Consider the following 26,481-nt stretch of genomic DNA (forward strand, 5'->3'; position numbering starts at 1 on the left):
CCCCTTTCCCTCCTGCTTCCCCAGAGCTAATGCATGTCACTCTTCCCCACAGCCTGCTTTCTCTCAACCTCTGGGCCTGTGCGGCCTGAAAGTCATCCAGAAGACAGGGGCTAGGAGAGCATGAGCCCCAGGTACCCCGGCCTCAGCTCTCCTGGAATGGCTCTGGAGTGACCAGACAAATCACACTGCCAGCCAGGCCTCAGAAAAGATGGAGATACTTTTTTTTTTTAATTTTTCCTTTTCAAATTTCAACCCCAAAAAATATTCCAGGAAAAGATGGAGAGGCTGGGCTGGGTCTCCTTCAAAGGGCATTTGCTACCAAGGACGGTGGGCTGGCCTACACCCAGGCTACCCCAGCCCACTTCTCCCTGCTTACTCTGTAATAGGAGAGACAGTGGAAGTGGGGGTACAGCTGGGAACAGGCCAGGGCAGTGGTGGCTCTGGGGTAAAAAGCTGGGCTGAGGCTGCGGATAGGTGGGAGCTGCCCATGTGCAGTCATCTTTGCCCAGTGACACCTCAAGGCTGTCAGGGCTAAGAACCTACATAGGTGTGGGTTAGGCAAGCTAAGCAGGACAGTGCAGCTCAGGGCTGGCCTTCCCCTTCTAACTGATGATCTGCCGGGGTCGTCCGTAGCCTGTCATGCCAGCTTGTGAGGCCCCTCTGTTGCTGCCCATTTGAAGGCCAATGACGTGCTTCCCTTCCTGCAGTTGACTCTCTGTGAACTCCCTCTTATGCTCCTGGGCTTTCCTAGAAGAAAAGGAACCAGGATAAGGCTTGCTAGAACTTCGTGTTCTCCAACTGCTTTCTGACCCGTTGCTTCCTTGTTCAGCCCCCTTCCCTTCCTGTTTGTCGTCTTTTTTTTTTTTTTCCGTGAGTCTGGCTGGCCCCAGGAGTTGGGGAGCCTGCTGGAGCACATGCTGGTAAAAGGCAAGAGTCCAGAAGTAAAACTCCCATTTTCCCCCCATTTCCAGAACCTTCCTGGCTCTGCTACACCTGATCTTTACCACAGCTGGCCAGCCCAAGCCATCCAACCCCACAGAGACCCAGTGGCCACATACTTCATAAACCAGCTGGGATCTCCACGGTAGTGTCCGTCATTCTTGGTCACCGCCAAACTCCCCAAAGCCATTAGCGTCTTCTGCACTCCTGCCATATCTTTGCCTGTGGGAAGAATGACCAGGGAAGTAACTTCAGAACAATATAGGCAAGACCTGACCCTGACCCAGAAATGGTCAAACCAAGAGCACATGAGGTGTCAGGAGACCCTACACGAACTCCTGTGAGTGCAGTGTGGAGTGTTTGTATGTGTACAGTTCTAGAAGTCCTTGTGCATTAGGAAAAGGCTTTTGCCACCAAGCCGCCCCGCTGTATGTGCTCTCGTGGCATGTCCCATTCCTGCTCTGCACACATCAATGGCTGACTGTGGCTTTTGGTATTCCCTCTCCCTGCCTGAGAATCTTGCTTCCCACTGGCTCACTGGCTCCAGCCCTTTTCCCTCTGTACCTTCATAGAGGTCAACAGTCTGGAACATGTCAGTCTTGGTGACTCCATAATCCTCAGCTGCCTTCAGGAACTGAGCCACCTGCTCCATCTGCTTGAAAACCATGGAGGGTGGGTTCTCAGGCACCTTCACTGGTTTGGCTCCCTCAGGATACAGGCTGTTCACCAACTTGCACAGAATCTGGCAGGTATAGAACACACACTCAGCTCAGGGTCTGCCCCCACAGCTTGCTGGCACACACATCCCCAGATCCCCTCCGCGGGGTGCCACTCACCAAGCCATTCTTCAGCCACACCTGGAAGCCCAGGCGCCCACGGTCTGGGCGGCCCACATCAGGGCCGCACTGCATCACAATCCACTCCACCAGCCGCTTCTCAAGGTCCTCGTCATATTTCATCTCAATTCTGGACTGCACTTCACGGCTCATGCCATACGATGGACCCTTGTTGGCCATGTTGAGGCAGAGCTAAATAAAGCAGACAGTGTGGTGAAGCCTGAACACGGTCAGAGAACCGCTTTGTTTCACTTGTACTGAGCAGGCCTTTCACTCTGAGGGGTTCCCAGCCACCCTAGACACCATAACAATGCCCCCCCAAACCAGCTTCATCCACTTGCTGCATAGACCCCTCTGAACTTGAACCTCAAGAAACAAGGTCTTAGATATTTGGAAGTCTAGGGCAAAGGTCTTTAACTTTTCTTTTTCTTTCTTTGTTTTTTGTTTGTTTGTTTTTTGTTTTTTCGAGACAGGGTTTCTCCCTGTACCCCTGGCTGTCCTGAACTTCCTTTACAGACCAGACTGGCTTCAAACTCACAGTGATCCACCTGCCTCTGCCTCTCAAGTACTGGGATTAAAGGCGTGCACCACCACCCCACCGCCCAGCTCTGTATGTAAAAGACTAGAGTAAATATTTTAAACTTTGAAAGCCATGTGGCCTCCACTATTGTGTGAAAACAGCCCAGATGATACATACCCAGCGTGTGCCAATAACATTTTGTTTATAAAAACAGACAGCAGGCTGTATTTGGCCTATGGACTATTTTGACAACCCCTGGCCTAGAACCAGGTCTCCCTCCCTCCCTCCCTCCTTCCCTCCCTCCCTCCCTCCCTCCATCCCTCCCTATGTACCAAATGGAACCCAGAGCTTCACAGAGCAGAGGGAAGTCTGCATTGCTCAGCTTTGACCTCAGCCTTCTCTTTGTTTTATAGTTTGTCACCGCCACCCTCCCCCATCCTACCCCCCAACAGGGTTTCACTGTGGAGCCTTGGCTGTCCTGAAACACTCCCTATAGACCAGGCTGTCCTCGACCTCACAGAGATCTGCCTGCCTCTGACGCCTAAGGGCTGGGGTTACAGGCATGCGCTGCCAATGTCCGGCTTGTTGTATAGTTTTGAGACAATGTCCCACTAAGTCACACAGACAGGCCTTGAACTCGGGATCCTCTTACCTCAGCCTTTGCAGTAGCTCAAACTAGAACCCTGTATCACCTGATAGGGCTGCCTAGAGTATTCTTTGTCAAGTCTAGCCAGAAAGAGAAACCTTCAGAGGCCACATTGTCTCCCCAAATTAAGCCAGCAGGTACCTTTGCCTAACTCTCAGTTGCCACCAAATCTTTACCCTCTAACCCAGAAGCTGGAAGGGCAAAGTTCATTCCCCAAAGTGCAGCTGACAAAACCACCTGGTAAAGCCACCAAAGTCCAAGGGTGGTTCATACAAAGCAGCTGCGTTCTCACGGATACCCAGATGAAAGAGTGTTGCTGTGGCCATTGTCGGTCAGCTCTGGCTGTTCCAGTAGTTAGTGGAACCATGCAGAGCCCTCTGGGAATATCCCAGGGCCAAGCATCTACCAGCCAGAGCATGGGAAGCCTGCCCTATATGTGAGCTGCTGCCCTGAAGGCCCCAGACATGGACACAGAGGAAGACTGCAGGAGTAGAGGAGGCAGGCAGGTCCCTGGGTAGATGATAAAGTCACTGCTGGAGCCAGATCCTGTCGTCAGGGGATACCCCAGTGGGATGCCATCTATTGCAGTGTCAGAAGAACTTTCCAAACCAACCCCTGCTTCAGAGAGGTCATAGGTTGGGAGGAGACTTGTATGAGCATAGAGCCGTTCTTCAGATCCCTCACCTCCTTCCCTTGAAAGCGGAGCCCCTCTCCCCATCCCTGTCACAGGGGTGTTGGGAAACAGCAAATGTTATCACATGGCTTTGCTCTCGGTGGGGGTGGGGTGGGGTGAGGGCAGTGCTTTAACCAGTGAGTTTACACAGTAAACCAACCTTCCCCTCTTCAGTCCCCACTGTCTTCCCCAAAGCATTTCCTGAGCCCATCACCAAGTTTGAGAGAAAAACAAAAACAAAAACAAAACAAAACAGAGAAACCAGAAGACCTCACCTAAATGCCAGCCCTACAGGACTCTCACTTCTCTGAGGTGACGCCCAGAGGGGAGCACCCTCTCCCAGCTGGGACTGGAGGACTCAAAAGCCTGGTTTCTGTTAGGGAGTTGTAAACAACCATGTTCCCTGCCCCCCCCCAACACACACCCCCTACTGTGTGTCCTGGCCCCCACCAGGAATTGCTGAAGAAAAGAACCACAAAGCAAATGGAACCAGGTGGCTGCAATGCTCCTTCCTCCTGGCCTCCACTCAGGCTGTCTCTGCCATTGCCCAGCCGAGCCAGGCACAACGTCTGTATCCTCTCCACGCTGCCACCTACACATGCTGGGTGCTAGAGGAAACGATGGGAGAAGTTTCCCCACGTGCACTTTTCAGTCTCCAGGAAGTTCTGAACAGATAGTATAGTCCAAGAACAAGCTGCAGCAACCAGAGCACGCCCTGCCGCCCGACATCTAGTAAGTATGGGTCAGCATGCTCTCAGGATGGCGTGTGCCCCCCACCCACCCTCCTTCCCTGTCTCTCCCAGTGCAAAGTATGGAGTAGTGGGGCGTGGTCGCACACGCCTTTGGTCTCAGCATTTGGGAGGCAGAGGCAGGTGGATCGCTGTGAGTTCAAGGCCAGCCTGGTCTACAAAGTGAGTCTTGGACAGCCAAGGCTACACAGAGACACCATATCTTGAAAAACAAAAATAAAAATTAACAAAAACAAAGTCCAGAGAAGTGACTTCGAATACAAGAAGCCAGGTAAAGCTAGGAAAGCAAATAAGAACAAAATATAACTAAATATAACTATATATATATATAGTTATATATATACACATTTCTGTCCAAATGCCATAATGAAACCTATTACCTTGTATGCTAACTAAAAAGCACTAATAAGAGAAAAAAAATAATAACCCTTCAAGTCCTGCTCCTGGAGGCACTGGGGAGAGGAGGGGGCTCTGAAGGTGGTGGTTTGGCAGCCTACCAGGGTGTTTCTAGACAGAAGTTCTAGCACACAACACTGGCCCAGTGCTCAGCTTAGATGCCTGTGGTCCTGGCTCCTGCCAGCCCTCCACCCCCACCCGCCTTTTCTCCATCAGGTGAGTGGGGAGGGTAGACAGTGGAAAGGGGCCCCCAGTTAGCAGGCATCCAGAACAAGCAGAACCAAGCGTATCTGTGGTACCCCAGCCCCCATCACCGCAAAGTGGCAGTGAGGGTGAGTATTCTGCCCAGCTAAACTCCAGGGACTCAGGACGAGCAGCCCTACTACATAGACATGGCAACAGCCCACTGACATCCTTTAAATAGCCCCAAGGAGAACCACCAAGACCCCCCCCCTTGGAAGGGCCAGGGGTCCCAGGCCTGCCCAGCCATAACTCTCAAGCTCCTCCACCTGTCTTTGCCTACAGTGGGCTGACCTCCCTCTTTCAGACCAGGGACAGAGCTACTCAGAGAAAAGCAGGGCCTAACTCAGCCCCTTCTGAAGCATTACACTTCCGTGGCCGAGTGCTTGTCTGATCCCTAGCACTACAAACAAGTAACAAAGATCTTCAGTCCTCCTGCCTTGGAGGCTCGTCCCGACTCCCCTAGGCTGCACAAGCCCTGGGGACCAGCAGCGGACCACTGCTTTCTAGAATGAGGGAGGGGAACTCAGTTCCCCACCTTCTCAGAGATCCTGAAATGGAGTTGGGCCCTACCACACAGCTGCTTAAATGGGAGCCTCCCTCGCACCCCAGTAATTTCCCCCACTGAGTCTTTTGCCTCAGTCAAGTTGCCCTAGGGATTTTTAGCTAGACTTTTTGCCTAGTCTAAGACAGAGATGGGACTCTGGGGATCCAATTCTACCCAGCAAGCTAGAGGAGACTAGGGGAGCCCCAGCTGATGAACCTCTAGCCCTGTCTGATGACACACACACGGCCTGCTGTTCCTGCCTGCAGCTTACACTTACAAGGCTTGGTCCTTCGTGGGCTGGAAGGAGAGTAGCGTCCTGTCTGGGCTGGGGCAGACGGGCTGAGATGCCGGCTGGGTGAGGGGTTTAAAGGGAGCTGAGGCAGTGATGTCACCTCTCAGGGGCCCGCTGGCTCCCCCCTTCTTGCCCAAGGAAGCCTGCTTGGCTCCCCACCACCAGCTGCCCCACTCACTCCATAGGCTCCATATTTGGGGAAAGATACCAAGTTGGAGCAGTCTGTCAGGGGGCAGCCGGGGGGGGGGGGGGGGGGGGGGGAAGACATTCTCTGCGTGCTTTGGAGATGCTGCAGGGCTGGGGCGGGAAGTGCTGAGGGCGGTGGGGAAAAGCCTTTTATGGGCAGGACCCGAAAGCCTTCCTTGCTACCCTGACTTGGGTCTGCTCCCTGTCTAAGGAGAAGGGAGGAGGCTTGCTAGAGAATCTGGCCAACAGAGGAACGCCCTAGGGGGCTATGGGTCCAGACTTGCAGGAGACAAGCAAGCCACCCTCTTTCAAGGCTTTAAAATCCAGTTGTCCGAAACTAGTCTCTACTGCAGACTGACTGCACGCCAGGCACTACGCAACGGCCTTTCTTCCACACTCAGCCTTGTTGTGAGATGGGAGTTATCACCCCATTTGACAGATGAGAAAACCGAGGTTCAGAGTAGCCTTCCTAAGGCCACCAAGTCAGTGGCACTCCTGTCACTGGTGTGGGGAGAGCTTCTAGTTGGAGCTTCACTATGGTGTGGGATTTGAGAGCTCAGCCCCAAGGCAACCCTGGCTGTATCCAGGGCACAGTGAAATCTGTCTGGAGGGTGTTTACGGCCTGGCAAGTCTGAAGACACTAGGGTAAGAGGACTAGGAAGCAAGGTCACCGCGCTCCCTCCCTTCAAAAACAGTCCCTATCTTTGTTTTGAGACAGGGTTTCTCTGTGTAGCCTTGGCTGTCCTGAACTCTTTGTAGACCAGGCTGGCTTCAACTCTTAAAGATCCGCCTGCCCCTGCCTCCCAAGCTGGGATTAAAGGGGTGCACCACCATGTCCCGGCAACAGACCCTATTTTGAAACATTCCACCATTCCAGAAAGGATCCTAGTTCACATCTCGCTTGTTCCTAGTGCAGTGGTCTTGGGAAGGGACAGGTGACACTGGGTGAGAAGAACGGTGGGACCGGGGCTCAGTGGCTGAAGACAACTGTCAAACCTGATGGTCTGTGTTCAATCCCCAGAACACACCCCGACCCCCTCCCACCTCTGCAGCCACACACACGCACACACACACAAAATGAGACTAAATGTGTCCTGCAGAATTCTTGGAATTTCAGGAAAGAGCGAGGAAGGAGAAGGGTCAGTAGGGTCAGTCTCACCCAGAACTGGTAGCCAGCAGAGGAGGTGCAGCCTCCGAAGCTTTACCTTCAACAGCCAGCCTGGCTTACCTGAGCTAGTGACTGTAGAGATACAGCACCCCCTAGTGGCAGGTGGAGGAAGGGTGACAAGCAGGAAGCTGGCACTCCCCCCAAGACTTGCCATCCAGGGGACTCCTGGCCACTGGTTATGTCATGAATTCACCAGATAGGTTCCCCAAACCCCATCCTCTTTTGCTGAAATCTAAATAGAAACTCCTTACTTTTGATCCTATCTGTCATCCACATGGTCGCTCAACAGCCTTTAAAACCTCAGCCTATAAGCGCTCTGCCCATTTCTGGTGCACCATGGACACAGCCTGGATAGCCACCTGCCTAGCAAGTTAGAAGGGATGCTGACCTCTACCTGGTGGGCAGAGGCAGGTGCTGTGTGCCAGGTGAAGGGTGATCTCAGAGAGAAGACAAAGACACATTTTCAGCATCCTGTTCCTGTCTGCACAGTGCTTGGAGCAAGCGTCAAATGTTGGCACAATTAACGGGTGGGCTGAGGATGAGGAAAACCCTGGTGCAGCCGGGCACAGAAACAAGGGAAAGCCAGAAGAAATGGGACACAGAGGCTCCCGCACCACCCAACACAGGAGTAAGAGTCCAGATTCCAGGTCTGGTTGTCTTTATTGAATGCACTCATTCACTGAAGACAGACTTGCCTGGAGACACAGAACGGAGCTCAGAAACAAAGACCCAGACCTGCCTCTTCTCCCAGCCCAAGAGCTATAAAAACATGGTGGAGAGACAGAATACATTCCCAGGGCCCACCCTTGGCATCAGGAATGGACCTAGTGGAGTGAAGGGGAGCCAAGGACCAGAGTGGCCAGGGGCCCAGAGCTGGGTGACTCCGTAAACACCAAGGACCAAAGTGGCCAGAGGCCTAGAGCTGGGTGACTCTGTGTAAACACTGAGGCTCCTAGGCCTATGTGACTAACACAGAACTTGGCTAAATACTGGACGGAAACTCAGAAGCCAGTCCCTGAGACAGGGCCAGGGACACATAGGGACCTGGCGTGTCCCTCCCTTTCTAAGACAGGCACTGCGGCTCCTGCTCCCGTCAAAGAGGCAAAAGGGGCTGCGTGCTTGGCACCATCCCTCGGTGGCCTCTGGACATTCTTGGGCAGTGTCAATGGCACTGAGAGGCCCCCAGCTGGGGCTTGGCAGGACTGAGAGTGCACAAGGGGACAGTCAGTCGCCACTGCCCACCAACCCCAGTGCTGGCATCATTCTGGTGGCTGGCAGGACGAGGTGACCTCTGAATTCAGCTCCCAGATCAGGAGATTCAACCTAGGCTGACCCTCACTGCTGAAGAGCCAGCTCCAAGCACAGTTCAGAGGGAGCAGGGTCGTACCTAGGCCCCTTGTAGGCCTTAGCACCGAAAGTCTGGCACCAGCTGGCCAGCCCCCAAAGTCTCCCACCTGCATCCATCCTGGCAGGCCAGAGTAGGCAGTGATGGCAGCCAGCTACAGACCCAGGCAGAACTGGCGTCATGGTGCTGGGCAGAGAATCAGGCACCAGACTAGGGTCCTGGAGCAGAGCAGGGGAGGAAGAAAGGGCTGTGCGTCCCAGGCTGAGGAGGGAAGGGACAGGCAGAATGCAAGGCATGAAATGGAAAGGGCACTGCCTTCCCACCTTCCTTCTCCAGAGCAACCAATGAAGAGCCAGTGGATAAACAAGACAGACGGACGGATGGAGAGGGTCCAACACTGAGTAGAAAGCAGCAATCCGGCCAGTGTTTGGGGAATGGCGAGCAGGCCTCCTCCACAGCAGAGGCACCTGCAGGGCTCAGTGCCACCAGTAACTGTCCTGAGTCAGGCCTGGGCTGGCATCTCGCTGTCCTGCCACACCATCCAATGCTGGGCAGCAGGGCTGGGAGTCACAGCCTTGGTGCTATGGTGGCGGCTGGCAGATTATGCAGAGGCACTGAGGCCCCTGAGCTGAAACCTCCTGGATCCTAGATGCTGCTAAAAGACATAGATCTTGTCCCGCTGTACAGTGTCCAAGTCGTCATCCAATGTCAGCAAAACCTAAGGGTGGACAGAGGGTCAGACGCTGGGAAGGAGGGGCCGTCTGCTTTACCATCCCCTCCGCCCTCATGCCAGGCACATCCCACATACCAGGAAGGACCCAAACATGGCAATGGAGGACAGGAAGTGCCAGATGTCGTGGTCATCAAAGAAGTCAAGGAGGATGCAGTCGCGGTTGTGTTCCCTGGACTCTGCGGGGGTTTTCTGGCAGAGGGACAGGGCCAGCAGCCTACTGTCTCTGTTCTGGAGAGGCTAGGTCCATACCCACTCCATGGCACCCCCCGTTCTGACTCAGGCCTCACTCTCACCCTCCTCTGCTAACAATGGCTTTTCTCAAATACACTGATTCCACTCCTTCCTCTCTTCAGACCCATATACTCTCTGTATAGCTGTGGGCAAGAGGCTGTGATCACTGGGACAGCTTCCACTCAGCCCCAACACACCGCATGCTCTCAAATGACCTCAGGGTGGCTTCCCCCAACTACTATACCAGGCTATGCCCTGTCCCTAGACAACAGCGCCATGGCTGTGACACTCCTGTGTCCTCCCTGCTCTACCCACAAACATTTTCCGACCCTATGTCTGGAACAGCCTGTGCTGAGGCCACAGAGCAAGACGAAATCTGACCCCATGGAGCACCAGGTCTTTGCCAAGCTCCCAATCAAGTGTCTTCCTTGATCAAAGCTTCTCTGCTCATTCAAACCTGTGTGGTTGCTCAGGTGGCAGTGCCCAAGCTATGGGACTCTCTGGACAAAAGCAAAGCCTGGCTCCTCCAAGCTTTCCCAGGGCTCCTGACTCACAGGCCTCTTCTTCTTCTCTTCTGCACACTCCGCTACCTCTTTTTTTTTTTTTTGAGTAGCCTTGGCTGTCCTATACTCACTTTGTAGACCAGGCTGGCCTCGAACTCACATCAATCCACCCATCTCTGCCTCCTGAGTGCTGGAATTAAAGGCGTTCGCCACCACCACCTGGCTCCCTGACTTATTCTTGTTTTTATTTAAAACATAAACTACATGTGGGAGTCGTATGTAGCACAGTGGCAGAGCATGTGCTTAGCATGATGTACAAGGCCATGGCTTTGATCTTTGGCCTTAAAACAGAAAACCAGACATGAGCTAGCAGTGTCTCTTCTGAGCTAGACTGAATTCAACGCCACACATGCTACGCTCAGCTCTTTGTTTGTTATTGTTATTGAAACAGGGGCTCTCTGTGTAGCCCTGGCTGTCCTGGGCTCACCCAGCAGACTAGGTTAGCTTCACACTCAGATCCGCTGCCTCTGCCTCCTGGAGTGCAGGACAATGCCTGGCTCCGTTTATCACAGATTTACAACTTGATGCATACCAGGTGTTCTCTGAGGCCCTTAACAAGCTGATGCCTCTGGCTTGAAGCCACACTGCCACACACTAGCTCTATGCTGGCGGAAGTCACCGGCCTCTCTGAGACTCAGCTGCCTTTGAGGTGGCACTCTGATTTCCATGCTGCCACCTTGCACACTAGGGGGCTGGGGCTCAGCTTGCTACAAGCATGGGGACAACGACTCACCTGCCACGTGCTGAGTCCCTGGAAGAAGAAGAAGAGCGCGAAGCCCCAGACCACGGAGGTGCAGACGATGCACAGCAGCGGGATGAGCTTGATCCTCTCCCCGCTCCGGAGCTGGGAAAGTCCGCAGCGGTCAGCCCAGGCCAGCCACCTGCATTTTCCTACCTGGGCTCCTCCCAGGGTTAAAGGCTTAACCACAAGGCCCGACCAAGACTCATGCTCAACAGCCTTGTGTCTTTATCCTGATATCCACCCTAAGCTAGGTGCCCATGTACCCACATCCCTAAGCTAACAAAGGCACTAGCGCGGGGGGGGGGGGGGGGGGGGGAGCGGGGGTCCCTCACAAGGTACAACATGGAGGGCCTATCACAGGTTCAGTGAACTTGGGCAAGAGACATGGCTTGGTGACAGAGCAGTTGCTTAGCAGTCGGATCCCAGGGCTACATAAAAGCGACTCAAGCCACCCACGCCCCACACCTCACGGGCATAGACATATGGCCAGAATGGCTCCCTTTCTCCCAGTGCCCCCGCCCTTTCTCATTCACCTTCATAATGATGTAGAAGGCGAAATAGAGCAGCAGGTTGCAGATGCCAATCGCCAGCAAGTAGGAGGCAAAGTCATTGGGGCGCATGATGAGTCCATACGCAGCCCTGAAAGAGGGAGTGGGGTCTGGGGGAGGAGGGAGGGCCTCACCGCTGCCTGCACCCCGCCATGCTTTATCACTGTACTGGACAGTGTTCAGAGGCACACAGAAGGGGCTAACACCTCTCTCTTCAGCCCCCATTCCTTATGCTCAATGCTTCACAATTGTCCATAGCCCTTAAGTATGGCCTTCACAGCCAATGGCCACACTCACAGCGACCAGTTGACAATGTTGCCCATGACCAGAAGCACCATGCGGTCCTGGAGGGAAGCAGAGACACGAGGACTGAGAGGGGGAAGAGAGACAGGGAGACAAGTGGCAGAAGGCTCAAGCCAGCCAGTCCCCACCCTGCCCTGGGTTCTCTGACACACTTTGATGCCTCAGGGAGGAGGGGAGACAGAGGAGGAAGGAGTTGGGGAGCTGAGCAGGTACCGTGTAAAGGGGCCCACTGCACTGCCGGATGCAGTCTGTGTAGAGCACGTGGAGGATGCGGCGGAAGATTCCGGAGTCTGCAATGAGAAGGCGTGGCAGTGCAATGGCACGGCTGAGAGGAGGCGGGGCCTTCAGAGGGCACAGCACAGCACAGCAGAGCAATGTCAAAAGGCACTCTGAAGGTCCCACCCAGGGACTCCTCCAGTCCAGCAAAATCAAGAAAAAACCAGCGGTCCCCTCCCCTCACACACCCTGCCCTGGGCATGCTCTCACCCAGCTTCCAGCGGCCCATGTAATAGAGCTGTGTGCTGAGGAGCAGGGTGGAGATGATATGGATGACGGAGAAGACGACCCAGAAGGCTGTGTTCCCTTTGCCGAAAACCTGTGTGTGGGGGGCTCCCAATGTAGGGTGAGGGGGCACAGAGGACAGCTGTTTCCATGCCCTCCCATGCTTGCATCTTTCCTAGAGCAGGCTGCGGGTACAGAGGGGCCCAGGCTGGCCCTTAGGGAAGGAGCTGAGCCTCTCCTGCAGTAGAGGACAGGATGGGTACACATGGGTGTCTGCATGTGCCTTTCCCATGGGGTGGGCAGAGGAGAGCAGGCCCTCACCACACCCAGAACGGAGAAGAAGATGACGATGGCCAGGCAGGCGTAGGCGCTGTAGGCGCTGGCATTGATGTCTGGGTGTCGCTTCTGGTAGAGCTTCAGCATGCAGAGGCCAGCGATCATGTACATGAAGGAGGTGTCTGGGCAGGAAGAGGCTGTGAGCTGCAGAGCCACCACAGGGACTCCACACACAACTCCCAGCCCAGACAACCTAAACAGCTTGGAGCGCCATGAGCAGGCTGGACGGTCCGCGCTTCAGCCCCAGCCTCTCGGCTGCCAGCTTGTTACGCAGGCTCTATAGCTCCCTGAGGTTAGGTCAACTTAGTTTGGGGGTCTGAGCATATGAGCACACTGCAGCCAGGGAGCACTTCCTGAGTTTCTCTAGGGATGACTGGAGAACGGGCAGGACAGACAGCCTACTTCTAACATGGGGAGCTGCACTCAGAAGCCAGCCTCGGAGTGTCCAACCAGCTGGTGGCTGGATGTGGCAGAGGCTTAGCCGGACAAGGAGGCAACACTCACCAAACTGGAAATTGGTGTAGTTGGGGCAGACATGGTAACAGGCACTAAGCAGCCCCTCCATCATCAGCGCGGTGCCCATGGCATAAAACAGACCGAAGTGCTTGGGGATCCCACACTCCTACGGGAGGAAGAGAAGGATAGGAAGTTCAGTGAGGGGGGAAGACAAGGGTCCTGAACGGAGACCCAAGGGAAATGGAGGAGGAAAAGGACTGGGCCGTGTGGGGAGTGGGGAGCAGGGTTGTGTAAGGCTGGACAGACAAGGCAGACAGACCGAGGCAGGGCAGAACAAGGTAGGCCAGGACAAAACAGCCAAGCTGGGAAGGGGCAGGCAGGGCAGGGGTAGACAGAGTAGATCAGGAGGCAGTGCAGAGGGTAGGAGAGATGTGGGCAGGGCTGATGCCACTGAGGCAGGGCAGGGCAGGGCAGGGTAGACTTGGGCAGGACAGGGCAGGGTAGACCTGGGCTGCGCAGACCTGGGCAGGGCAGGGCAGGGCAGGGTAGACTTGGGCAGGGCAGGGCATGGCAAGATGGAATGGAGTAGGACTGGGCAAGGTCAGTTTACCAGGTGCGCCCTTGGTGGGCAGTGCTGGCTTACCAGAGCATAGAGGTCATTGCGCAGCAGGGCCCGGTTGTGATTGATCTCTCGCTGCAGGATGATGAGCAGGAAGAGCAGCCCCAAGAGGATGTAGCCCAGGTTGCTGAGGATGTTGTTGAAGGCGCTAGAAGGGACAAGATAGGCACTTAGCTTAGACTCAGGTCCTCATGTTCTTCCCTTTCTTTTGCCCAGCAGGCTTCACGCAGCCCCACCGTGCTTACCCTACCCACCCCTGAGTCTTCAGCACAATCCCCACCTGAGGTTGCCCAGCGGGTGGGCACAGAGGAAATTGTAGTAGCAGATGTCCTGGTTTCCTGTGACATTCACCACCTGTGTGTGTTGGGGGGGGTAGCTATTAACATGTGGCAAGGAGCCTATGCCACACGTCCTGTGTCCAAGAGCAACAAGAACCAGACCAGCACGGCTGACACGTGTGCACACAGCACGCAGGCTGTGCTCCTTAGGGAGCACTGATGCCACTGTCCTCTTTATTTTAATTTATTTATTTTTCAGTTTGAGACAGGGTTTCTCTGTGTAGCCCTGGCTATCCTGGACTCGCTTTGTAGACCAGGCTGGCCTTAAACTCACAGAGATCTGCCTGCCTCTGCCTCCCGAGTGCGGGAACTAAAGGTGTGCACCACCACACCCAGCCATTGTCTCTTTATATATGGGCCTAAGAACTCTGGATAGTCTTGTCTCCCAGTGAGGAGAGGGGAAGAGAAGCCACACAAAGTCCTGTGACCTGTCTCATAGGCCCCACCCCAACTTCATGTTGCAGATGCACAGAAGCCCAGGGCCTCACAGCCAAAGCGGCGTTGGGATTTGAAAGCTGCTCCTACAACCTATGACCAATGCACACTGTGGAGTCCCTGCCTGCTTTGTGAGGCAGAGCCGCAGGCCAAGCCGCTCCAGCTCCCCAGCCCGCCTCTCACCGTCTGGTAGGTGATCACCAGCTGCACCACAGGAAGGGCGTAGAAGACAGCAATGGTGGCTATGTTCCTGAGGGGGAAGGGCCATGGTGAGGTGGGCAGGGCCTGAGGCGCTGCCCTCCGCAGCAACAGGAGTCCCTGTCTGTGTAGCCCACTCACCAGAAGTAAATCTGGTACTTTTTCCGTAAAACACGTTTGTCCTTTCGTGCCAGATCAGCCACACAGAGGTATTGCTGAGGAGAAGCAGGAGTGAGCCTCCATTAGCCACCACCTGGGAGACCCCTGACACCCAGGTTAGGGTAGACAAGTACGGCTTCCCTCCAACAAAACAGAATTCAGTGGGCAGTGTTCTGGGGCACCACATTTCTGTTGCTTATTAGGCCAACAGGTTTTGTTTTGTTTTGCTTTGGAGACAGGGTTTTTCTCTGTGTAGCCTTGGCTGTCCTGGACTCAGTTGGTAGACCAGGCTGGCCTCGAACTCACAGTGATCGCCTGCCTCTGCCTCCCAAGTGCTGGGATTAAAGGCGTGCGCCACCAGAACCCAGCAGGCCAACAGGGTTTGCTCAACTAGTCTGGATTCCTGTAGGCTGATTTCTCCTGGAGTCTATCTGGCCTGTCCCAGCTCAGCTCTTTCCATCTGCTTCCAGAACACAGCACAGAGAAAGGCTGAATGGGGCCTGAACACAGTCCCTTCCTCCAGAAACCCCTGACCCGGGCCAGGCCGTGTGTCAAACCTTGGTGCGAATGACATTTTTGTCTGAGTCAATGTCAGTCAGTGTGTCATAGTCATCCTCTTCCACAGAGCTCATGGAGTCCAGGCGTGGCCGAGCACCCACTGGGTCAAAAGAGCGGTCTAGGAAGGGCAAAGAAAAAGGGCTTCGGCTAGCAGGACCAAATGCTGGCTCTGCCCCCACCCTCAGAAGCAATGTCAAAATTATTCAACAACAGGGAAGAGGCAAATTGTGGGCCAGAGCTTAGAGCAATAGGGCTCAGGTGCTGGGAGGAGTTGCACTCCTAACTCAGTGGGAACCGCTGGGGAGCTGTGCCAGGGGCCACCGAACAGGAATGATCCAGCCCTGTTCCACTCCTAGCTCTGGTTTTCCAGGGCAGGACACTGAGTGGACCCCAGACACGCTGACAGGCTTGAACTGGGCCATTCATGCAGATTAGAGGTGCCCAGTCCTGCTGGGTTCTGAGAAGACATGCCATGACCACCCCTGGGCAATAGACAAGGGCTTGAGAAAAAAAAGCACCCATCTCCTGCCTTCAGAAGCCCCTCCTGTCACCTTGAGTCAGGTGACACCCAGACCCAGGTTCCCTTGGCCAGCATGGCAGGGAGGGAGGACCAAGACAAGAAGACAGTGAGCTGGCAGTGGCCAGTGCTTGTCTCTCTCAGAAGACCATGGGCTGGCACCGTGTGGCACTTGCTAGGAAAGCCATGCACTAAGCATCTTTCTGGCCCCAGAGGCAGCCAGCTGCACTGACAGACCGTCCTGGCAGGAGTTGATTGGCAGGGCAGCCCCGCCCCCTCCCCACATCTACCCATGGCAATGCACAGCTGCCGCATCTGGCCAGAGGGAAGGCGCCGCTTGAACTGGTCGTGCCCTTCAAAGGAAAGGGAAAGTTACAGGGGAACTGAGGCCAAGGAGGAAAGAGAGGAAGAGGGGGCAGAAGAGCAGCCCTTCCCTGGTTCGAGCATCTGGCAGAGAGGCAACCGCCCACCAGGAAGTTCCACCTAGTCAACAGCAGCCCTGCAGCACAGACCCTGCTGCCTGGCCCACTCACCCTGGTAACTGTAGGAGAGGTCCCCCGAACCCGTGCTTTCAACCAGTCCGTCAGTGGATCCCGAACCATTCTCTGCAGGCAGGAAGGAGTGGTGAGGCATGTGGGAGTGGCCTCGGGACAAGAGGTCCTCTAGATCTGTTCCTAGAGTCCTCTGAGCAGCTGCCAAGGACGAGCCATTAGGAGGTGGCAGCAGCAGGAGCTGTGGCTGGGCAAGGGCAAATACAATCCCGACTGGGACACATACCAAAGGAGCCATAGTTGTAGCCCTCAAAAGGGGCACTGCCAGGAAATGAATCGGCCAAGACCCGAGGGTGACCTGTAATGAGAAGCCAAGGTCCTCTTAGGCCTGTGAGCGAAGAGGCCAAAAGCCAGGGGAAGGGAGAAGAGAGAAGCCAGAAAAGACAGTCACAGTGGAGCCGTGCAAGCAGTAAGAGGGGACACAGATCCCCAAACCCACCTCACCCCCAACAACCTAAAAGAGGGGACAACTTAGGCATGGTGGCTCATGCCTGTAATCCTAGCACTCTCCTGGCTAAGACAGGAAGACTGCTATATGTTTAGGCCAGCCTGGGCTACATACTCAGTTTCAGGCTACCCTGGGCTACAAATAAGATCTTATATACATTTTTGTTGTTGTTGATTTGTTTTGCTTTTCGAGACAGGGTTTCTCTGTGCAGCCTTGGTTGTCCTGGAACTCACTCTGTAGCTCAGGCTGGCCTCAAACTCAGAGATCTGCCTGCCTCTGCCTCCTGAGTGCTGGGATCAAAGGCATGCACCATCACCACCTGGCTTAATTTTTTTTTAATTAAAACAAACAAACAAAAATGGAGAGAGAACGGTCAAAGAAATGACACATCTAAGCCACCAAGGGAAATGGTATCTGGTACCTGAGTCCCTGCCTAGATAGCCCTCAGCGGCATCTCCCCCTTCCCCCCTGCCGGGACAGCAGCTCCTCTGTCCACAGCACCTGGAGCTTACCAAGGAGAGAAGCTGAGAGAGAGGTCCAAGCAGGAGGGAGGGCACAGAGAGAAGTGATGGAAGAGAAAGAGACAACTCAAAGTTAACAACCTGAGGGTGAGTGAGGCAGGCTGGCAGTGTAGCTAGACACTAGTACAGATCATAGCAAAGTGTCCCGCTGTCTACGGAGGGGTGAGCCAAGACCCCAGCCTACATCTGTGAAATGCTACTCCTAGGCTGAACACGAAGGAGCCACCAACCTGACCGCCTCTGACCCTCCACTTCCCATCCCTGCTCCCACCTCCCCACAAAAGATCCAGCCACTCCCCGCCCCCTGGAGATACCACTTTCTGGGCAGGCTCGGTCGATGGCCACCAGCAGGGTCTTCTTTCGTTGCCTGCAGGAACGCAGAGGACACCTGAGACAGGGGAGCTAACCTTCTTTTCCCCCTCCCTGCCCGGCCTGATCCTGGGTTTCTCTCCCACCAGGAGTGACGGGGTGTTCCCACTTGGGAAGGGGTGATGGGATGAGCCTGTTTACAAAGAAACTGTCCATGGACCACAGATCCAGCAAGTACCTGTTTTATTCATCCCTGAAGACAAGAATAAGGTCACTCTGGCCAAGCTGGGATCCCAGCACATTCTCTCTCCCAGGCCCCCAGCCCAAGGGCCCCAGAGCAGGGGAGAGCCAGCAGTTCCACCTCACCTCCAGTTCTCCCAACAGGCCAGGAGCACAGTCAACAGGTAGAAGGAGAGAAATATGCCCAGGCAAAAGAGCATTCCACCAACGTAGGCCTCAGCTACAGGGAGGGAAACAAAGTTAGTGCAGTGATCTCAGCAGCTCTTCCCACGCTGCCTCTGGATGCCCAGGGACCAGGGAGACCTGGCTCCTCCCCTGAAGGTGATGCCCAGCCAGTATGAACCCCTGGCTATTCTGAGCACACCAAACTCTGGCATGGGCCTACCTGCTTGTGTTGTTTCCTACGACTTTCTCTCCTACTTCTAGTAAACTCCTCTAGGTGGCCTTCCCTGTTCTACAGCCCCAAGGTGGCATGTCCCTTGCTCAGCCCAGCTCTCTGGACCCTATAGAGCACTTCTGGGCCCCTCCTAAGGGGGAGCCTAAGAGCTATAGTCCTAGCACACACAAGGGCTCAATAAGTAACAACTCAGTCCCCCTTCCCACTTAATCCCTTATTTTGCTCATTTTGTTTTTAATTAATTTACTTAGTGTGTGTATTGGGTTTTGTTTGTTTCAGATGCATTTGTTTTACATGTGAGTACTTTGCCTATGTGTATGTGTACCACCCATGGGTGCCTGTGGAGGTCATAAGAGGTGATTGTGAGCCACCATGTGGGTGCTGTGGAATAGTACTTGCATCCTCTGGGAAATCACCCATTTTTTTTTCCTTCTTTTAAAGCTTTACTTATTAATTTTGTGTATTTCCATGTACACCTGCATGCCAGAAGAGGGCACCAGATCTCATTATAGATGGTTGTGAGCCACCATGTAGTTATGGGAATTGAACTCAGGACCTCTGGAAGAGCAGTCAGTGCTTTTAACTACTGAGCCATCTCTCCAGCCCCCTCACCCACGTTCTTAATGGGCTGTTTGTTATCATTGTTTATTTTGTTTGAGACAAGGTATCATGTCCAAGGATGAGCCTGAGCTACTGATCTTCCTGTCTCTACCTCCGACTGCTGGGATTACAGAGGCTGTGCCACTGCGCCGGCTCCTTCTTTTCATCTTATATTCTCTGCTTTAGAAAGGACCCCACTTAAAAACCAAACAGACACTGCTGACTAAATCTCTGCTAAGTCTCAGAACTCAGTGTCCCCACCAGGACAGGTTTTACTATTTGTCACAGAGGCAGGGCAGGTGAGTGGCAGGGAAGGAGAACTCATTCTTCCGCTTTGCCATGAAGCGCACACTACACTCGGATCCACCTTCTGAATTTCTCTGGCTGGAAACCTGCCCAGAACATGCCTTTCCATCCCAGTGCCTGCTGGGAGGCGGGTCCTCGCCACCCTTCCCATGCAGAGAACACCTGGTCTCCTGGGTCTGAGAGGAAGGAGCAGAGAGGCTTTCCCATCTTACTGCGGTACCCACACTTACAGGTGACAGCTTCGGAGACCAGCACTGACAAGGTTTTCTGACGATGCCCTTGATCCACTGGTTCATCTGGAAGTAAAACATCAAAGTGGTTGCTAGGAGCTTAGCTAGGGTTGGAGAGTCTAGGGCCCCAGACTCATGTCCCATAGGATCCACCAACAGCCACATAAGCTCTTCTATCTCCTGGGAAGCCACTGAGCCTGACCCATCCCTAACCAGTGCACAAAACATACCTTCCACAAAAGGGTAGAACGGCAAGGACCCTCCACAGGCCTGGTCCTCGGTCTTCACCACCACTACCACATAAAAGCTATTGCTGGGGAAGTCTTTCCGCTGCAGGACAAGGATAAAGACGTGATGACCATCCTCACTGCCACCAACTCTTTCTGAGCATGAACTTTGGATTAGGTGCCATAAGCTCTTCCTATATGGTGTATTTAACCCTTGCCTAGGTCCCGCCCCTTCACGTTTTTGTGGTGCTGAGAGCTTAACACGTGGCCTCTCAAATGCCAGGCAGATGCTCTACCACCGAGCTGTACCCATGGGAGAGGTGCTGCCACTATCTTTTGTCAGACAGACTTTGAGAAGTTAGGGTTAGGGCCCAAACCCACAGCCACGCTACAGCCAGAGGAACAGAATGAGCACGTGGCCCACACAGGCTGTCATGGGCACCAGCCAATGGCGATGGCTCCACTCACATAAACCAGAGAACTCAAAGTCACAGGAGTTGGGGGTGGGGGTGGCGAAAAATGCAGCAGCGGTACAAGGTTTCTGAATGTGCAACAACGGAAATCATCCAAGGTGCTGCTAAAAGTGCTCACCCATGTTGCACTGGATGACGTCACCTCAGCCTTGCTCCTGAACACACATGTGCACCTTGTACCGTGCATGCCATCACGCCACATGAAGCCAAAGAACTAAAACCCAGCTGGATGCTAGATTCTTGTACGTGCTGAGCTGCAGCGTTTACTGCAAGTTTTCTTCTCTAGTAGAAATATTTAGTAACAGAAAAAAGGCTCCTAGTATTTTCCTGCTGTCGTGACCTCAAGCATGTGAGGATGAACTCAGTGCATCTTGGGACTGGATTGGGTTACGCAGGATGTTTGGTGTAAATAATTGTTTTGAGTTCCTAGAGGACTCAGTGAGTTTTGACCTGGGATTAGGACAAGATTTTTAGCAATTTCTTTTTCTTTTTGTTTTTTGGAGACAGGGTTTCTCTGTGTAGCCCTGGCTGTCCTGGGCTCACTTTGTAGACCAGGCTGGCCTTGAACTCACAGCGATCCACCTGCTACTGCCTCCCAAGTACTGGGAATAAAGGCATGCACCACTATGCCTAACTTAACAATTTCTTTTTTTTTTTTAAGTACAGAGCACTTCACAAATTTCCCCATCTCTGCACAGGGACCATGCTAATCGTCAACACCATCCCAGTTTTAGTGTATGCGTTGCTGAAGCAACAGCTATCAATTTCTTTCTTCTTTTTGGTTTTTTCGAGATAGGGTTTCTCTGTGTACTCTTGGTTATTCTGGAACTTGCTCTATAGACCACGCTAGCCTTGAACTCACAGAAATCCACCTGCCTCTGCCTCCCAAGTGCTGGGATTAAAGGCGTGCACCACCACTGCCTGCAGAACTAACACTTTCTAAATGGCCCTAAATATGCTTCTGCCACTTTGTGCTACACATTTAGGCAAAGTGGCACTCTCAACACAATTATAACATGAAAATGATGGCATCTGTGTAAGTTTTTGCTCCTGTCTTGTAGCATCTTTAGTCTGTACGTCCATGTTATGTCTGAGTAAAATCCCTTCCTGTTTAAAAACAAAACAAAACAAACAAGAGCCAGTGACATGGCTCAGTGGAGAAGAATTTCTTAGGCACAAAAAAGTCAAAGCAGAAAAAAGTTTAGGCAGCCCCCATGTAAGGCAGGACTGGGTAGAGAGACAAGTGCAGGGTTTGGAAAGTTATCCATTCAACAGCCGGCCCATCTCCCAGAGGCCTCGCGCGTCTCATACCTGCACAGTGATGGCGGCCTTCTTAGTCATAGTCTGGTACATGCCGATGAAGGCGACATTGTTGTCTAGATCATAGACAGGACACTACAGAGGAAGGAACACAGAAGCAGATGGACAGGGAACCGGCCCCCACCCCCACCTCGCCTTCTCATGTCCCAGCTACTTTCTGCTGGAGGATAAAATGGCAGACAACTTACCAGGACGTCCTGGATGGAGATGACTGAGCAGGGGAAGGCCTTCTTGGAAGTCACTTTGACAATTACGGAGTCCACACCATCGGGAAATTCGTATTTGAAATACTGAGAACAGAAGAAGGGCAGGGAGAGTGCCAGCTCAGGAGGATGCTCCCTCTGCCCCTCTAGAAGGGGTCAGTATCCCACAAGGGAGGTTCCAGAATCTTCTTGACTCAGGCGATGAGGCTACCTGGGGAGATGAGCCTTGACCACGAGCCCACTCCTGCATGGCCCTGAACACTGATCTCTTACAGCCTCAGCTGGGTGCACAGGGCAGCTGCGAGGCAGGGTAGGAAAGACCGCAGACGGACTGTCATTACACTGTCCCTGCCTGTCTGTCCATGCAGGGGCTCCAACAGTCCCTTCACAGATGCTGGAGCAACTTGCTGGTCCTAGCAATCCTAACAATTACTCCTGCTCCTGTGTTCAAATCTCCCCTGTTTTCTTGTTGTCGTCGCCATCTTGAGACGGGGTTTCTGTGTAACCGCAGCTGGCTTGGAACTCACTGGGTAGACCAAGCTGGCTTTGAACTCAAGAGATCCACATGCCTCTGATAACCAAATGCTAAGATTAAAGACACCTGCCACCATGCCATAAGGAGACCCCCCCCCCCCCGCCCCCATTTTGACAAGGGATTTTTACCTGGGGCTGGGCTGCAGTGGTATTGAAGGTAAATGGCTCCCCAGTCCTACAGGGAAGAGAAGAACCCCACAATCACTCCCGCACTTGGGAAGAAGGCTGGGGCTTTATGGACTCCTTACTCTGTCCTGGGTACCTGAGCACAAAATTGTCCACACGGTTGACTCGGAGCTGGTAAGTGGTGTTGACTGGTGACAGGGTGGACACGTCCACATAAAAAAACTGGATCTCAGACTCATTCTTGGTGGGGGGCTGACACAGAGTTCGTTCAACTTTTTGGTAGAGGTACTTACGCTGATACCTGGAATCCAAGACAGAGAGGGTGTGACTACTTCCAGCCAGCCTGCCACAAGGAAATGAAGCTCCAATTCTTCCTACGGGGTCCCCCATACCGCCGCCCATGCCCTAGGCTGACAAAGTTGCCCCCCATGCCACTGGCCTCAGGGAAGCCCCCCCAAGCCACTGCAAGGCCTGGCTAGGCAGCCCCCCACACACACACACCCAGGTCCTACTCACAGCCCTCGCAGGATTAGGGGCACCTGGAAGGAAACAACAGCCTCCTTCTGGCGGACCACGAACAGCAAGGGCGCCCCTTTCTGCTTGTTCAGGACATTCACGGACACTCGCACACCCTCCGTCTGCAGAGAAGGAAGCACCCTCACTCAAACTCGCACCCCGGCCCCCCTGCTATTCCTCAAACACTAGACTCCAGACAGCATAGCCATGCTGGCCAGCCAGGACACTGTCTATGCGTCTCCTCGTGTGGGGCCAGACCCTGTCTACAGAAGGGGATCAAGGCTGTAGGGTATGAGGCCCGAGGACACTCGCTCTTGGGTGACATGGGTCAGTAGAGCAGCAGGGCCCAGGCGGCTGCAGGATATGCAGCTAAGGCCTTTAGGAGGTTCTAGAATAGCCCACCTGTACACTCATGGACAGATACATGTGTATACACACGCTCCTGTGCACACACTGACACAGGAGAGCAAGAAGTGCCCTCAGTCTTCCTCATGAAGCAGGAAGCCAGCAGGAAGCTCCGGTTCCACCACTATCTGGAGGCCAGAGCCCTGCAGGGAGGGGCGTAAGGGGATCGGCGGGCAGAGTGGTGAAATCCAAGTTGTCTCTCTAGCTCTGACCAAGTGCCAAGCTGTGGCCGGCGTGACTTTACCTCTGAACCTCAGCTCTCCTCCTCTAAAACGAATAACCCACCCTCCGCTGTGGACGACGCTACACGGGACAGTGGGCGTTTAAAAGTGAACGAATCACAGGAATGTTACTAGTAACTAACTAGGCTACTGAAAGCAAACTGAGGAGGAACACTTCCCTAAGGGACAGGTGCCACTTCTGGGATGGCACTGGATCCAAGACTGGAAGAAGAGAGACCAAAACTTCAGGGAAATGGGTCCTGCCAGCAGCTCCTAGCCTTCCAGAAACCAAAAGCCCTCTCACTCTCAACTCCACGGCTTCCCAGTTAATCAGATCTGGCCTTTGAAAGAGGAAGAACTAGGCGCACGAGGCCACACAGTCAGGCAGCAGGGCCTCTCCCAGGCTGTGCTCCGCCTGGGCCCAGCTCTGCTGCCCTTCTACTTTCACTCCTGGGGAGAAATGAGTAAGAAGACAAGACAGTTCTGCGTTTAGAAACAAATTCCCTTTTCTCTTGCCACTAACTTGCCGAGGGCCTTATCTTGTTACCTTCCACTTACAAGGCCAGCCGCCTTTCTGAGTGAGGCAAGGTCTCTGCCTGCCCCCTTCACCTCCCTGCGAAATGTGGCAGCAACTTAACTAGCCAGAGCCGAGTTTTCAGTTCGAAGTTGGTCCCACCTGGAGCTGGCTGAGCAAGCCTGGTTGAAAGTTTGTTTTCCCCCACCCACCCCACCCATCCACCCATCCTGACCTCACACAGCTGACAGGTTGAGAGCCAGGTCAGGGAGCAGCAGGGCCAACCCTGCCCGGATCACAACCCTGCAGGGATCACAACCCTGCCCGGATCACAGCTGGTGGCAGGGAACTACCCAAGCTGTTCGGCTGGAGCCTCAGGAAAAAGCCGGTGGAAACCAGGCCTGGGCAGGGAGAGAGGGAGGTTCGGAGGCTGGCGGAGACCCGCAGGGGGGCGACATGAAGGCCGGGCGGGGCACCTCCCCTGCGGCAGAGGAACCCAGCGCTCACCCGGTTGCGGGTCACGGTGTGGTTGAAGGTGTAGATGTTGACCAGCTCGCTGTTGACGTCGTCCACGTAGGTGCGCTCAAACTCCGCGTCTTTTTGAGAGACGTTCTTGGGCCCCAAAGCCCCCAGGTGGCTCTCGACGGCGGCCACCAGGAGCAAGCACAAGGGCAGATGCCGGGCGAACATGGCCCGGGGCGGTGGGGGCTGGCGACAGGACGGCGACCGGGCGCGTTGCGGCTGCCGCAGCAGCTTCCAGCATCTCACCGGGACCAGAACTTTAACCCGGGTCTGAGATAGGACACGTCCCCTCCCTGGAGCCGCTCCTGGGCCTCGCGCGGATCCCGGCTCGCGTGGGCGGCACTGCGACCTGCAACCTCGGCCCGGCCCCAGTCCAGCCGGGGACCCGGCGTCCGCTCGCGCCGGGAGAGCCGAGGCGGCGGTGGCCCTAGCCCGTAGGCTTCCCGGACGCGGGCCCTTTAAGGGCGGCGGACGCGGCGCAGAACTCCGGGCTACCAGGCGCCGCGCCGCGGTAAACAGCAGGGATGCGCCCGCCCGCTGACGTCAGGGAAAACCGACGCGGACTTAAAGGGCCAGGCCGCCTCTAACTGCTTCCCACGCTGCCGTCACCTCCGCCTTCGCTGTCCTGCGAGTGTCTGGTGTGATTTTTCTATGAAGGATCGCTACGTTTTGGATTCTTGTTTTGTGGTTGTTGTTTTTTGTTTGCTTTTTTGATACAGGGTCTCATGTAACCCAGGCTGGCCTAGAACTGATTGTGTAAACCTGGAGGGCCTTGAACTCTTGATCCCTCCTCCAACTTCTACCGCCTAGGGTTGGTATTACAGGAGAGATTCACAGAGCCCAGTAAGTGCTGGCTGGGCCTTGTTGACAAATGTTCTCTTTGCTCCAGCAGGGCTCCTCTCACTCCACAACCCCAGCTAAACCCGAAGAAGCACCTTCCAACTAAGGTGTGCTGCTCCCCTCACACCGCTGGAGCCACACTGTTGCCAGAACCAGGATGCCTTCCAGCCTGTGAGCTCTGTCCCTTCTCTGCAGAGTCTGTTTGTCTGTTTGAACAAAGTCCACGGAAAAAGTCTGTCCATTAGCGTCACATGGCACAAACTTTTTGAGGAAATATTTTGGCGCTGTGTTTCTAGAGGCTTAAAAGGGCTCTAAACCCTTTAATATAGGCATGCCACGCTTAGGACTGTGGTGTTTTTGTTTGTTTGTTTGTTTTGGCTTTTCGAGACAGGGTTCCTCTGTGTAGCCTTGGCTGTCCTGGACTCACTTTGTAGACCAGGCTGGCTTCAAACTCACAGTGATCCGCCTGCCTCTGCCTCCTGAGTGCTGGAATTAAAGGTGTGCACCACCAACGCCCAGTTTAGAACTGTGTTCTACGAATAAGAAATACAAATGAAGCCGGGCGTAGTGGCACACGCCTTTAATCCCAGCACTCGGGAGGCAGAGGCAGGCGGATCACTGTGAGTTTGAAGCCAGCCTGGTCTACAAAGTGAGTCCAGGGCAGCCAAGGCTACACAGAGAAACCTTGTCTCAAAAAACCAAAACAAAAACAAAAACCCAAACAAAATATGTGGGCAGCAATTCGCATCCCTATGATCTTGAGAAAGCTCAAAGGAAGACTGGTTAGATGCACCACCATGAAGCCATCAAGATGGATTTTTGTTTGTTTGTTTTTTGATTTTTCGAGACAGGGTTTCTCTGTTATCTTGGCTGTCCTGGACTCGCTTTGTAAACCAGGCAGGCCTTGAACTCATAACGATCCTCCTGCCTCTGCCTCCTGAGTGCTGGGATTAAAGGCATGCGCCACCATGCCCGGCTCAAAATGGGTTCTTAATAACATTTAAAGGACATGTAAGTAGGGAATTCAGGAATATAAATGGTATATATTCCACATTTCAGACATAAACAGATGCCTAAAAACCGAGCTGAGATGCCTTAGTGGGTAAAGGCACTTGCCATGTAAAAGCCTGGACTGAGCCAGGAGTGGTGCCTGGTAGCACTACGGAGGCAGAGGCAGGCAGACCTCTGTGAGTTCGAGGCCAGC

The 26,481-nt window shown here is 54.1% G+C and overlaps 2 protein-coding genes across 4 annotated transcripts; both read right to left on the reverse strand.

The window, feature by feature from the left end:
- Nucleotides 1-199: 199 nt before the first annotated feature.
- On the reverse strand, nt 200-5,982 carry TAGLN (transgelin). The gene is made up of 5 exons (XM_084782666.1): nt 5,824-5,982; nt 1,776-1,967; nt 1,504-1,681; nt 1,059-1,161; nt 200-747 (listed from the first exon to the last, which is right to left on the reverse strand). Exons 2-5 carry the CDS (start codon nt 1,953-1,955, stop codon nt 603-605), a joined length of 606 nt encoding a protein of 201 aa, XP_084638792.1. The 5' UTR covers nt 1,956-1,967; nt 5,824-5,982; the 3' UTR covers nt 200-602.
- Nucleotides 5,983-7,833: 1,851 nt separating this feature from the next.
- SIDT2 (SID1 transmembrane family member 2) lies at nt 7,834-24,910 on the reverse strand. Of its 3 annotated transcripts, XM_084782644.1 has the most exons (27): nt 24,423-24,908; nt 22,776-22,897; nt 22,396-22,560; nt 22,263-22,308; nt 21,585-21,686; nt 21,388-21,471; nt 19,607-19,706; nt 19,377-19,442; nt 17,970-18,063; nt 17,609-17,661; nt 16,552-16,623; nt 16,308-16,379; nt 16,065-16,127; nt 15,257-15,375; nt 14,682-14,755; nt 14,526-14,592; nt 13,850-13,923; nt 13,594-13,717; nt 12,999-13,116; nt 12,480-12,616; nt 12,144-12,252; nt 11,871-11,947; nt 11,652-11,698; nt 11,340-11,445; nt 10,798-10,908; nt 9,346-9,459; nt 7,834-9,255 (listed from the first exon to the last, which is right to left on the reverse strand). In XM_084782644.1, the coding sequence occupies exons 1-27, from the start codon at nt 24,603-24,605 to the stop codon at nt 9,193-9,195; spliced, it is 2,562 nt and encodes an 853-aa protein (XP_084638770.1). In that variant the 5' UTR covers nt 24,606-24,908; the 3' UTR covers nt 7,834-9,192. The 3 variants fall into 3 exon arrangements, 2 of the variants coding, with proteins under 2 accessions (XP_084638770.1, XP_084638771.1); XM_084782645.1 differs by lacking the exon at nt 16,065-16,127 and having other exon boundaries at nt 24,423-24,907; XR_014779414.1 differs by lacking the exons at nt 7,834-9,255; nt 9,346-9,459 and having other exon boundaries at nt 11,652-11,723; nt 24,423-24,910.
- Between the last annotated feature and the right edge of the window lie 1,571 nt (nt 24,911-26,481).

The sequence above is a fragment of the Acomys minous genome (genome assembly GCF_964271855.1).
Source record: "Acomys minous genome assembly, chromosome: 5".
NCBI lineage: Eukaryota > Metazoa > Chordata > Mammalia > Rodentia > Muridae > Acomys > Acomys minous.